This window comes from Coccinella septempunctata, chromosome 7 (genome assembly GCF_907165205.1).
Source record: "Coccinella septempunctata chromosome 7, icCocSept1.1, whole genome shotgun sequence".
Lineage (NCBI taxonomy): Eukaryota > Metazoa > Arthropoda > Insecta > Coleoptera > Coccinellidae > Coccinella > Coccinella septempunctata.
The window spans coordinates 16,316,499-16,331,483 of NC_058195.1; the positions used below are offsets into that span (position 1 = coordinate 16,316,499).

General features: G+C 34.6%; 2 protein-coding genes across 4 annotated transcripts in view; one reads left to right on the top strand and one right to left on the bottom strand.

Annotated features, from left to right (window-relative positions):
• Positions 1 to 14,985, top strand: part of LOC123316468 (potassium voltage-gated channel protein Shaw-like) — a 229,838-nt gene that overhangs the window by 130,537 nt on the left and 84,316 nt on the right. The gene's annotated exons all lie outside the window — the stretch shown is intronic.
• On the bottom strand, positions 1,848 to 13,794 carry LOC123316475. Its single transcript, XM_044902564.1, has 3 exons — positions 13,525 to 13,794; positions 10,905 to 11,126; positions 1,848 to 2,064 (listed from the first exon to the last, which is right to left on the bottom strand). The coding sequence occupies exons 1-3, from the start codon at positions 13,764 to 13,766 to the stop codon at positions 2,052 to 2,054; spliced, it is 477 nt and encodes a 158-aa protein (XP_044758499.1). The 5' UTR covers positions 13,767 to 13,794; the 3' UTR covers positions 1,848 to 2,051.

Below are 14,985 nucleotides of genomic sequence, written 5' to 3' on the forward strand. Positions count from 1 at the left end.
CATTTCAAATCATTACTTGAACTTTCAATTTTTTGGCATTATAAGTTTCTCGAAAAAAGACGAACCTTATGTGCCATTTATTTTCCTCTATCTCGTTGGATTAAAAAGTTGTAGTTGTAGTTTCCCACCCTGTTCGTAGTCTCCCTAGTTGAAATAAAATGGTTCAAACATAAATAGTCAACTAGTTGTTGATCTTTAAAATTGTTGATCTTTAAAATTGTTGATCTATCCACACCAACTCTGAAATGCTATAAGTACTGTTGAAAAGCTGGGAATCTTCAAAGAGAAGTGTTCTACACTCAAATAATTACTAACCTCTCGACCTGAAGCTGTGGTCTAGAACACTGTTCCAGTCGAAATAAAGTACATGCATTCAGCTGGTGCTCCAGCACTTATGATGATATCGTTTGGAAGGAAAACTTCTGGCTTGAGGTTATTTATAATTTCTGTAAGAATCTTTTGGATTTGATGGACCCTAATTAAATACTGGTAGTCACTTCTGAGTATTATCAAGTAGTACACGAGAGCCATCTAGTATGAAACGAGATCCGGTTCAATCATCCCCTCAGATCGAAACCCAGACGAATATACTGTGTGGTGCTCGATACTAGTTCAATTAAGATCGTAACACTTGTTAACGTCCATATCGGCGGGGGGTATTCATCTGAATTGATTCTCATCATATTTTAATATTCGGTAGGAATTGGTAGGAATTAATTGAGGCGTATAGCGATATACCAATAAATTTTTTGATTGAAGCCAAACACAAAATTGGTAATATCCTCCCGAACATTCAATACTATTTTTCGAAATATCTGTTTCAGTAATCCAATTCAATGAAGGAGAAATCAGCATTTCGCTAATACTGGGAAAATTATCACCTACCAGTACATGGCAACTGTGGAAATGCAGTGATCTCGCCAAGCGGCACTGAAGTGAGAGAAGCTGATCAAGCAAGCCTATCTCGAGAGCTTGGGACGCAGGCGTGTCAATGGTTTTCTGACAGCTTAAACCAAGAGAGTTGTAGAAAATAAAAAGATATACAGAAAACGCGTTTTAGTGAAATAGCTCAAATTTTATATTATCAATAAAGTCCACATAAGGACCACAATGTGTGGAAGAAAGCCAATAGATTTTAAGGAAACAAATTAGGACAGAGAGTTGCGAGGTTATGTTGACGATAGTAATCGAAACCTCAGAATAAATAAGTGACAATTTGATTGATTCACACAGCATGTTTAACGAAATGACCAATACTGAACAGAACTCGAATTTGAATATCTCGAAGAATAAATTAATTGGGAAAAAATTGAATATCCTGAAAACTTTCAAATGAGTTTTCACTTACCCCATTTTCTCTATATTAAGGGGTTGGAGTTGTAACACTGAGGGTTGTACCTATATGCAGGGAAGGCAAAATTCGTTGTCTGCTGAGGGGATCTCGAGAACTTTGGCAGCTAGAAGAAAACAGATGACACATTCTCGGGCTCGTTTTTCCTTACTATTCCAAATCTGAAAACAGACCCAGCCTAACTCACACTTAACATTTTATTCCAACCACAAAATTGTCGTTCAATGTGAAGAGTATAAAACTAGCAGGGAACCGCTCCTACTTGTTCGCATTACCTACTACGAAAATTTATTTAAATCGTTATTCGCATCAAATGCAGTTTTTTCCTTATCTTTCTTTCTGTATGACGGAAAGAGTTATTTCGCAACAAATTCTTGTTTCTACCTTGAAGAACTCGAATAGCAAGAACAGATTTCCAAATTGAAAACATGAATCGACGCTGTAATAAAGATTTCAGTGGAGCAATACGATGATGAGTTTCCATACTCACACAATAGAATCCCCATTGTTCTGAAGGATGTTTCAATGTAAGTAGATCCAGAAACATTTTTCGCTTGGAACCGAAATATCCATGTGTATTTAGCAAGATACTGATTTCTCAGCACACCGCCCAGCGCATGTACTCCGTAATAGGTGCATACAAACCAGTGGAAGCCTATGGTTGCTATTATGAAGAAATTCAGGAATCCCATGTGTGCAGTTACTTTGAGTACCTGTGAACGATGTTTTCAGACTCAATTATTTACGAGGGAGAATGGGTGCTGATTTTTGACCGCAGATTTAAAATCCTATTCGAGTCTCAGAAAAACCTTTATACAGAGTTTCCCATGGTGAGTGACCTAATTAGACATTTAAGGAGAAGGGCTCATATATAGCTGGGGAGCCCACGATTCTAGGTTCTAGGTTCTATGCTGTATGCAGTTTCAGCGGTGGGTCAAGTATATGCAGGTTTTCAAGGACGTGAAAATAATCGACAGTTGTACATACTCAAGCGTGTCAGAAGAGGATACTATAATATATGCCCAACATGTCTCAGACAATAAATTCATGTTAATTTGACAGTTTGCGTGGTTAGGCTGGCCGTAGGCAAGAGTTGAAAATGGTAAAAAAAAAGGATATGTTAATTGGACCCAGTTTTTCATCCATATTTCTCAAAACTATTCACTTCACAGAAAAAGTGTGAATACATTTCTCGCTTATTTTAACCTGCTCTATATGATGAACAAGAAAAGAATGTAGGTTGTCATTTGAAAAAATGAAGTTTTGATTGAACACTAATTTTTGAAGACCCTGTATATCAGATTGCTGAAAATAGAGATATAACGTATGATCCAAGATGTTGACAAAACAAAAGCTGGACAAAATTTGATTTTGATACATACATTAGAAAACTGGTACCAGCTGTACGAAAAAGTCGAATATCTCAGAATCGTTGCTATATAGGACCATGGTTGTCATACAAAAATCACCTTAAAATTTGACAAGGAATTCAAAAGTGCAGTAATATACATAGTGTACTGTTTAAAATAAGAAAGTTGATACCAACAGGGAAGAAACGGAGCACCCTGGATTAAGATGGGTTATAAATAATAAATGTTATAGACATGTTTTGTCTTCATTTTTTTATTCTAGCTCCTGTAGTTTTCACAATAAGGTATAATAGGGGCACTTTAACTCGGACACCCTGTACATTCATCACCATATATCTCAAAAACTTATGCTCATAGAAAGAATTACTTCGAATGAAATTTGGAAAAAAAGTTGGTTTACAACTTCTCTAATGATTGCTGAAACGATTCGAAGCCCAGGGAAGGAGATAATTATAAAATTGTTTCGTGATTTTTATAGCCACCTTTATGGTTTCGGCTTGCTGAAACTGACAGTATATTTTTTCTGTTATTCTTGAATCATAAGCTTCAGAATAAGAAAAATCCACGGCGCTTGACAATGTACACGTGACGTTTTTTTTTTGCAAGTTTGGCAATTGTCAGATTAAGAGAATGTATTCTTCTCAATATGTAGTCCATATATATTTTAATCTGACACGTTCGAGTATGTACAATTCTGACAGGCTTTTCTAGACCTAGACGATTCCCACTTTATGCAAGTCTAATTTTTGGCAGAGGTACTCTACAGGGAGGTATCACCCCTTATTTTAATCTGACACGCTAGAGTAAACCCAGAATTTCCCTCTTGAGCTCCCCACCTAATTGGATTATTCTGAAAATTTGGGTATGATGTTTTATGATTCCTATCTATCTGACTGAAATATTTTCAAGGTCATGAGGTTGCCGCTTATAGGAAAAATTACTACACACTTCGTTCTTTCAAGTAGGATAACCTATTTATTATAACTTTTTTCGATTCTTCAACCTCATCTGATTCCTGATAATTCGGAGATATGCAAGTTTTTGAACGAAAAACTGCAAATACACTTCATATTTTGTGAAGGTTGAAATTTTGTAACAAGTCACTAAGATCCTGAGTATGATTTTCGTGTAGAAAAAAAAACCTGGTTCGTTATATACATGCTGTTCCAAAATTCTTCGTATTGTCATTCGATGAACTAAAGGCAAAAAGTTGATTTTTTTCAAATAGAAAATCTTAATTTTTATCTAATTTTCTCTTTCTGCATGCATATCACAAACCCAGTTATTCTACACGAAACTCATCTCCGGGATATCAAAGACATATTGTCAAAATTTCAGCTTCCTAAAGTGTAGAATGTCTTTTCTGTGCCTATTTCAATGGATCCCTGTTTTTGGCAATTTTTTGTGGAAAGCCGTTAATATTTTAGTATCACGAAAAGGTATAGGGAAGCACTAGACAAAAATACTCAGATGAGGATAAAGAAGCGAAAAGGTTATAATAACTAGGGTGTTCCATTTGAAATAACGAAGTTTGGAGTATTTTTTCGTACGAGCGGCAACGTCGGAATATTGAAAATAATTTACGGCCGTTTTCAATAACATATCCGAGATAAGGGATAGATCGCTATCTCCAGTTTGTCTGCCTATCTATCCTTGTAGTTATCTATCTATGGTTTGCATTTCACAATTATGGTTTGAACGTTATCTATCTCCATAGACATAGAGACATGGTCTGTGCCTTCCCTTTATATCTATGCATGAAATACGGTCAAAAAAAGTGACAGAGAGAAAAACACGTCGGGAATGCAGTTGTCTTTTTCTAGAATTTTGATTGGTCTACACTCACCTCTATGAGAACAAAAAAGAGAAAGGTATGTCCCGACGAGCTTTTCTCTCTTTCTAATAAATAGCCAATTTCATGCTGGCATTGCTCAGTCCATGTCTCTATGCCTATGTCTATCTCAAGGCAAGGATAGATAGGAATCTATTCAGCTCAGACCACAGAACACTAATATAAGACCTCACATCATTTATTCATTTCTAGCGGTTGAGATATTGGAGTGTGTTAGAAAGTGTAAATATTTGAATATTATGTATAGAAGGTTAATCGTGTGTGTATGACTACATACCCGTATGCGCCATTTCATTAAACGAGCTCAATTTCTTAATGTCTTTTTTCCCATAGAGATTCTATGCTTAAACGTCGTTCAATGAACGGTGCATACGGCAATAAATACATCACAATAATTGTTGATCGAGATTCTCAAACACGCAATACTTGAAAATGAATTCCTCAACCGTGAGTACCTTCAAATAAAAGCGCCGTTGTTATCGATATTCATTTTTCATTAATTTCAAGTTCTGAAGGCAATGATTTTTGCAGCCTAAATCAAAACCAAAGACTAAAGAAGAGGCCATGCGTTTGGTACAATTTGTAGCAGCTGATGGGGTTATTACCAGCAGAGCTATTAATGCTACCAACAATAAATTGAAAGAGGAGAGTTGGAGAAGATTGACCGAATCCTTCAACTCTTCGGTTTCAATTTTCCCACATTGCGCCCTCAAATATGGATTAATTAAATCCAATAATTCACTCACAGCACCTTTGCTCAGTTGAATTCTACATGTGAACTCGTAATCATTCAAAATAATCATGTAATCAACTCGTGCTTTATAAACCTTTTGGGTCTCTTCCGATTCACTTTCTCCATCATCAATCATCTCTAATAATTCCATGTCGCTATCGTCGCTACTCAAATAATCCATTTTTCAAAATTAATTACAATTCAATTGTTAAGAAAAAAGCACTGAAATGCACCCTGATAGCAATTTCCAACGCTTATCTCTACCCCTTACTGCTCGAACTCGACAGATCAAAAAACTGAACTACCGTAGATAATTTTTACAATCGATGGTTTACTTCAAATTTCTTTGAAACGCAGATAGGCGCATATATAATGAAAGTTCCTATCTCTGGTTGTCAATCTGACCTCATTTCAGAGGAAGGGATAGATCGCTGCGGCCAGTAAGAATCGCTATCTGCAGATAGAATATTGAAACGTAAACAAGCACAGAATGACAGATTTGTCTATCCCTAGTATCTATCTATCCACAGTTTTGATGGATAGATAGGTTATTGAAAACGGCCGTAAGTCAGATTGATCAGAACCCTAATAGTAGCCTAATTTTCAGAACAATTCTATTATTGTCCGTAAACCCCACCATGCGTGGGAAACCCTGTATATTGGATTGATGTGGTAATGTGAAAATTGAATCATTTTTGTGAAAGTCATATAGTCTGTTGTTCAAAACTTTATAGTTGAGAAACCTCTAGTTTGAATCTTGGGGAGAAAGAATCCGGTTAATTATACAGGGTATTTCCTAAATGAATGTCAATATTTATAGGGCTTATTCTATGGCCCATTTTGAGAAAAAAACTCCATACGAAAATATGTCCTAAACGTCTCACCTTTTGAGATACAGGGTGGTAAAGTTTTCAGAAATAAATCAATCATTATTAATGTCTACTATACCGTGTCCGTGAAGTTAGCACCCACTTTTTCGAAAATGAAGAAAATTTTTTTTGCATTCGTTAGTAATTCGTTAGTTACTATTTGTAACACCAAAATTTTCGTTTGTACCTTAAAGATACTGGTAGAAAAACACCGCATTCCGCTGGGTGCTAACTTCACGGGCACCCACTGTTCGATTTTTCGCGAAAAATAAAATACACTTGGAAATTCCATCGTTAGTAACTATTTGTAACACAAAAATTTTCGTTTGTAACCTAACCTATGATGGAAAAATAACATCCCCAAAACGTGAAGTTAGCACCCACATTTTCGAAAATGAAGATAATTTTTTTTGCATTCGTTTGTAACTCGTTAGTAACTATTTGTAACACAAAAATTTTCGTTTGTAACCTAACCTATATTGGGAAAATGACACCCCCAAAATGTGAAGTTAGCACCCACATTTTCGAAAATGAAGATAATTTTTTTTGCATTTATTTGTAACTCGTTAGTAACTATTTGTAACACGAAAATTTTTGTCTGTAACCTAACCTATGATGAAAAAATGACACCCCCAAAATGCGAAGTTAGCACCCACATTTTCGAAAATGAAGACAATTTTTTTTGCATTCTTTCGTAGCTCGTTAGTAACTATTTGTAACACGAAAATTTTCGTTTGTAACCTAACCTAAGATAAAAAAATGACACCCCGAAAATGCGAAGTTAGCACCCACATTTTCGAAAATGAAGATAATTTTTTTTGCATTTATTTGTAACTCGTTAGTAACTATTTGTAACACGAAAATTTTTGTCTGTAACCTAACCTATGATGAAGAAATGACACCCCCAAAATGCGAAGTTAGCACCCACATTTTCGAAAATGAAGACAATTTTTTTTGCATTCTTTCGTAGCTCGTTAGTAACTATTTGTAACACGAAAATTTTCATTTGTACCTCAAAGATAATGCCAGAAAAACATCGCATTCCACTGGGTGCTTAATTACTTATTAGAATATAGTCCATCGTTAGTAACTATTTGTAACAAGGTTTGTAACCTAACATATATTGGTAAAATGACACCCTCAAAATGCGAAGTTAGCTAATACACATTTTTAGGAAAATCTCAAGAACACGCAATAAGAATATCTCATTCAGGCAACGTTTCGGATAACTTGAGGAACTCGCATTGGGAATTTCTCATTCATGTCACGTTCGCGGTAACTTTAGGAACTCACATTGAGAATTTATTATTCTGGTTATATTCGGGATAACTTCAGAAAGTCGCAATAAGAATTGCTGATTGATGTTAAGTTTGAGACATCTTCTGGTACTCGCAATAAGATGAAACCTGAAAAAGCAATGTGGGGTCTCTGAGATTTCTCCTGCGTACACCAGTGAGAATGTCGCTTAGTTAAGACACATAGCGATCGTCGAGACCTCGCAATAGGAGTTCGCATAAGATCCTCATTATAACCTCCCAGAGATCTCGCGGAGAAGTCTTAGTCTGGGAAGAGTGTTGCCTGGGTAGGGCTTTCCAACGAGAAATTAATGAAAATAAGGAAGATCTTAAAATATTCAACCTACTCAGTACATTAGCTACCGAAGGATCGGGTAGCCAATTTTATCAGAAAAAGTGCATGGAATGCTCTCACGAAGAAATGTTCACACGAATGTATAAAACCATTCAGCTGACTAAGCCTAAAAACCTCGAAAACACGCTTCTGGAATCACTGCAAGGACAGTTTAATTGCAGAATGTGTTCTAAAGCCCGTTTGCAACAGCCGAGATTTCTCTGGAGAATTCTCTACAAAATTCTCGCAAGAAAACGGCAGAGATTATTTTGTATGCAACTGAACAGAGAATTCTACCGAAAGTGCGTATGCAACGGTATATAATTCACGGCGCATGAATTTTCGAGTAAATTCTCTAGAGAATTCTCTGCTTCCACATTAGTGGACAATGCATTCAGCACCTAATTTTCATTGATACGAGTGAAGCCAAAAATGTAAAGTTGGAAAATTTGCCTTTGAATTTGAATTTTTTTGAACATCAGCTCATATTACGGGGTTTGGTACGTTACCAGAAATCACATACTAGGACGAGCTTGGGACACTACATTGCTATCTGTCGGAGAAATGATGGAGCGCTGGGGTTATACAATGATATGTCCAAAAAAATGAAAATTGTACCAAAAACAGTGGTACTTGACGTCCACCTACTATTGTATAGTATTTGAAAAATTTTATATTTTACCATGTAAATTTATTTTGAAAATATACTTTCTCTTAAAATTTTATTCAATTTATATTCAAAAAACCTAAAATTGATGAGACGGTGAAAGGCTTGGGTATAAAGACGTTTATTTCATTTTTCCTTCTACCTGACAATTCTTCGACTGCTCGTTGAAATTACGGATAAAAATCAATATGAATGGGATGTGAAATATGTGGGTATGGATAAAAATACAAAGTTACTTCGAGCACAAACATTGGGCCCCAGACAAAAATTTCCATGAAAAAAATACTTAAAAAAAAACAGAAATTTGTGTCACAAATATGTAGTTATAAAGGAAGTACTCATTTTACGGAGAAAGCAATACACTAATTCAGAATTCTCCAAAATGTGTATATATGCTAATTTTGCACTTATGGGGTGTTGTCAATTGAAGAGTAGTTTACTAATGAAAAATGATGTGTGTCCAACATTTAGTAACAGAGTACTAACGAGTTACAAAAACAAATGCAAAAAAAATTAATAGTAACTTACAATGAACTTCTCAACCGTACTTTATTTTTCGTGGAAAATCGAACAGTGGATGGCCTTGAAGTTAGCACCCTGAGAAATGCGGTACAAACGGAAATTTTTGTGTTACAAATAGTTACTAACGAGTTACGAACGAATGCAGAACGAATTTTCTTAATTTTCGAAAAATTGGGTGTTAACTTCGCATTTTGGAGTTGTCATTTTCCCATCATAGGTTAGGTTACAAACGAAAATTTGTGTGTTACGAGTCGTTCCTAACGATAAACTTCCCAACTGTACTTTATTTTTCGCGAAAAATCGAACAGTGGGTGCCGTGATGTTAGAACTCATCGGAATACGGTGTTATTCTACCAGTCTCTTTTAGGTACAAACAAAAATTTTGGTGCTACAAAGAGTTACTAACGAATGCAGAAAAAATTTTCGTCATTTTCGAAAATGTGGGTGCTAACTTAACATTTTGGGGGTGTCATTTTCCCATCATAGGTTAGGTTACAAACGAAAATTTTTGTGTTATAAATAGTTACTAACGAGTTACAAACGAATACAAAAAAAATTATCTTCATTTTCGGAAATGTGGGTGCTAACTTCACGTTTTGGGGATGTTATTTTCCCATCATAGGTTAGGTTACAAACGAAAATTTTTGTGTTACAAATAGTTACTAACGATGGACTTTCCAAGTGTATTTTATTTTTCGCGAAAAATCGAACAGTGGGTGCCCGTGAAGTTAGCACCCAGCGGAATGCGGTGTTTTTCTACCAGTATCTTTAAGGTACAAACGAAAATTTTGGTGTTACAAATAGTTACTAACGAGTTACTAACGAATGCAAAAAAAAATTTCTTCATTTTCGAAAAAGTGGGTGCTAACTTCACGGACACTACTATACCACTTCAGATATTTCGATGAAATTTGTCATACATATACAAAAAAAAAAATCTACATACGTCTCTGCATGGTGATATTATCATATGTTTGTATTAACGATATTGTTATGATCATGCAGAGAAACGGTTTTTATTTTTAAGCGGAAACTGTGAATCCGATTGAAAAAAGTCAAGTGATCAATTTTGGTAGGAAATGATTGGGAATTTCAAAAATGATTTTAATTTCAGGAAAAATCTGTAGCGTACCATCAATGTCTGCCAAAATAGGTAGGTCAAATTATGTACGAACGCCACTAGTGAAAATAAAAAAAAAGTGATTCATAGTACATGTATGACAAATTGCATTGAAATATCTGAAGTGGTATTGTGGATATTAATAATAAATTATTTATTTTTGAAAACTTCACCACACTGTATCTCAAAAGGCAAGACGTTTAGGACATATGTTCATACAAAGTTTTTTCTCAAAATGGGCCCAAACATCACCCCCATAAACATCCTGTATGAGCAGGAATTGTTAGAACCGATTGAAGATCCTCACAATTAAAAAAAAAAAAATTCGTCCAAGAATTTTCCTATTTTTGTTGGTTTATATAAAGTACTGTCATTGCTCTCACCTTCAACAAGTCGTTGCAGTATCTTACGAAGGATCTGAGTCTCAGAATTTTTGCTGTTCTCATAATCATCAAGATATACGTAATATTACAGTTATCGGTTATTATGTTCATATAAGGTACAGGTAATGCTCCACAAATATCACCGATGAACACAACACTGCAGAGATATGATCTGCAATCAAGGATAATGCAATACGTTTCAATAATATTGTTATTAGGTCTATGAATTCTAACTCAACCTTATCGAATGTTCCCTATAATTTAAAAATAATAGAATATTTATATAAATCTCCATTGTAATTGTAATTGTATACATCATAATTAGGTATTAGTAGGTACGAAAATACAAAATAATTTTCCGCGTTTCAAATGGCTTAAAACTTATTGAATTAATTAATGACATCTCACCTGATTATTTTTCTTTGATCCAGGGTTATAACTTTGAGCGCAAAATTCGTTCTTCCAATAAAAAGTCTAGCAATAATCTCCAAAGTGAAAATAACATGAAAAATCTTCTCGGTTTCGTCAAACTTGTAATCAGTTCCATAAATATCTTGGAAAGACGCTAACATTGGGTAATACAGAAAAGCGTATATGTAGGAAAAAATATAAAACACCTCCATACAAAAACTGAAAAATAGAGATCATTCACTCATAATCTAACTCTGCATTTCGATATGTTACTGCAGAGGCATATGAATAATTGTGGAACATTATTATATTATTTGAAATGATGGAAATGACTATAATAAATCAAGGACTAACGAGCTTGTACGAATTCTTCATATGTTGGATAAGTGCGTTCATTTTTGGAAAGATACGTTACATTTTAATGACAAGAAAATTTTTCATCACAGGTGGAGGCTACATTCTTCGAGTCTAATTATCATTCAATAATAGGTACTGGTATTGCGAAATTAAATTTTGCTATATTGCTTATCATTTCCAAACACCAATCACTGCTAGAAAATCCATACAATTATTTATTTTTCAGTCTCAAATCTCAATTTGAAGTCACCGAAATAAACATACTCCATTCACATTTATTTTAGCAGTCGGTTAGCCATGAAATAATTTTCTCAAGTTTTTGTAACTAGAACGGAGTAAGGTTGGCACACATGAAATGTCGTTTATGTCATAACGCCGTTACCACAACTAATATCAATTTTTATTACGAAAATGCCGAAAGTGATTGAAAAAAGATACAGGGTTTCAGGAAGTGCTATTTAGAATTCAGGCCGCTCATTCAAATAGTAATACCCTGATATTCTAAAATCCACAATATACGTCAGACGGTAGCGTACATATTCAATGTAAGAGAATTTATATAATGTTTCATCTGAATCTAAACGACGTATATTTCAGTTGAATATTTCCACAATCAGAAAGATTGTGAATGAAGAGGGTGACAAAAAATTTCCTTCTATTGGAAACCCCAAAAAAGTGCTGGCATTCGAGAATTTTATGTTTGAGTGAATTAATGCGAAAAGTTTACTACTGGATTTTCGATTAATGTCATCGTAGAATAAGTTCCCGAAAATGGATTTTTTTCTATTTTTCATTTGACTTGTCCTATACGTTCTAAATGTCTTAAGGTACCAATAAATACATAATTATTATTATTATTATATCAATTTATTAAGATGAACAGCCACAACTACGTGCCAGTTGTCTTGTTAATTGTTTATTCATGTGAAATTTTTGTTCAAAGGTGAAGTTCATCTTGACTTGAAACTTCCTTCAATTCCTTTTACTTATATGGATGCAAGATGATTTTCTTTGAAGAATTTAACATTCTTGTAATTATCTGTTAATTCCTTCGGGAGATACCCATTCCCAACCACTGCATTATATGCATTTCATTTTCGGGTTAACATTTTCGAAATCTACAACTGATGTAACGTATTCAAACTTTATACAAAGAAGATAACGGTTAACTCTGCTCAAGCTTGTGTATACTGATCTCTTGTATTTTCCACGCCAATAACTGGATTTGGTATGCCTTCAATGAGTTTGTATAAACTTCAATTATGTTCGTCACATATTTTCCGAAGAGATTTGACATTGTGATAAAATACGTAATAACAGAAACTTTCACGTAGAACGGGCAACATAGCGTTGATTCAAAACCCAAAAATAATTTGACAAGCGTCATCACCCCACATTTTCGTACTATACAGAGTGAAATGTGTAAAATTTCCATTGCCAACCGACTGCTAAAATAAAAGTGAATGGAGTATACAGGATGTTTTTCAATTGAATGTCAATAATTATGGGGGTGATTTTTGGGCCTATTTCAAGAAAAAAACGTCATATGAACATATGTCCTAAACGTCTCACCTTCTGAGGTACAGGGTGGTAAAGTTTTCAAAAATAAATAATTTATTATTAATATCTACAATAACAATTTAGATATTTCAATGAAATTTGTCATACATGTACTATGAATCAAGAAGCATTTTCTGTAACTTTTTTTTTTCATTTCCACCAGTGGCGTTCGTGCGTAATTTGACCTAACTATTTTGGCTGACATTGATGGTACGCCACAGATTTTTCCTGAAATCAGAATTATTTTTGAAATTCCCAATCATTTTTCACCAAAGTTGATCATTTGACTTTTTTCAATCCAATTCACTTTTTCCGCTCAAAAAAATAAAAACCATTTCTCCGCATGATCATGACAATATCGTTAATACATACATATGACAATATCACCCTGTAGAGACATACGTAGATTTTTTTTTAGATGAAACCTGTGAGTCGGACTAAAGAAATTCAAGAGATCAAATTTGCTCATAATTGAATATAGTCAGTGACGTGAAAACTTTACATATATTCATATGAAGTTCTTTCTTAAAATGAGCCCAGAAATCACCCCCATAAATATTGACATTCAATTAGAAAACACCCCGTATAATGTATTGAAAACATGGCACCTAGATAATAAATGATTAATTTTCCTGCTACTCACGCAGATAATTTCGTTTCAAATAAACGTTTACCCACTTATAAGTAATGAAAAGCTCACCATAATCTGCTCATAGGATGTATAATGTAGAAATATTTGCTAGAAGCATGGGATTTACGTTCTTCCAAGTAGACCGTGGTGCTCTTATAATAATGAGAGAAATGCGGATGTCCTTTCCAAACCATGCACCAATGTCGAAAACACCTGTAGAACCTTTGAAATACATTTTTACTGCCTTCTTTGTACGGCAAATATGTACGAGAAGTCTCGTGCGGAATGGTGCAGATATGTGGCATTGACATTTTTCGTCACTTGACAATGCTTGGCACAGGGTGATATGCTCAAATTCGTAACGGATAAATTTAGATATATGTAGGTGATACTTATGAAGAGCATTGAGTTAGCTTAGTTTTTTCCAATTCGAAAAATAAAGGACTACCTAATATCCTTGTTGATTATATCGAGAAAATTTCGAATACATATTTAAATGCACTAGCATTTTGAAAAATGAATTATTTATTTTTGCTTCTTCAATATCAGCAATCAACTCCTCAAACTAATCTTAACACATCGTTTGCTCAAATTATTGAACCATCGAAGTCGTTGTGATAATATTTTCACTTTGTCATTTCTAGATCCGGAATTCAAAATTGAAAAAAGTCAAAAGTCATTATTTTCTTGAGCGAACAAAAGGGGTGAATCTTTTTGGTAGTTCACACGAATAATATTGACAGATAGAGTGTACTATGGCAAAAGGGAGGAGCAATTTTGAGCGGGTTTGGCTGAAGAAGTATATATATACTGCTCAACGGAAGTTGAGGAAGTTCATGAGGACAATGAGGAAGTTTCACCCCGGAAGCGATAAAATAACGAATTCTATGTTAAAGAAATTACCTAGAAAAGGTACAGCTGCTCTAACAAATATCGCGAATGGAATTATAAATAACACTACTCGGAAAAATGAAAAACAGTGGAAGGCATAGTGTTCAATAAACCATTCAAAGAGGAGAAGTTCCCACAAAACTACAGACCGATAAGTCTACTGTCGGCGTAAGGAAAAGTAGTAGAAAGAATTATAGTCACGAGGCTAAATGAGGAAACCGAAAATCTGAAACTAATACCACCAGAACAGTACGGATTCAGAAGAGAGCATTCAACAGAGCAACAATTATTAAAGCTCATAGAATATATTACAGAGGGATTCCAAAATAAATCAGCCAGAGCATTCGACAGAGTATGACATAGAGGATTAATATATAAGATGATATGTGCTGGATATTTGATAAAAATATGCAAGCTGATGAGGAATTATCTCAAAAATAGAAGATTTTATGTGATGGTGGAAGGAGAACGCTCCACAACAAGAGATATAGAGGCTGGAGTACCCCAAGGGTCAGTACTTTCGCCACTTCTGTATAAATTTACATTCACGATATTCCGAAGAATCCAAGAACCATGCTAACGTTATATGCTGAGGACACAGGCATAGCATCTCGACACTGCAACCCAGAAGTAATAGAA

Bases quoted from the DNA above. Each gene is read 5' to 3' on its own strand.
- LOC123316475 (XM_044902564.1), bottom strand. From the start codon at position 13,766: ATGTCAATGCCACATATCTGCACCATTCCGCACGAGACTTCTCGTACA. The intron at 11,127-13,524 runs GTGAGCTTTTCA...TCTATTTTTCAG, and splicing joins CATCCTATGAGCAGATTATG to TTTTTGTATGGAGGTGTTTT.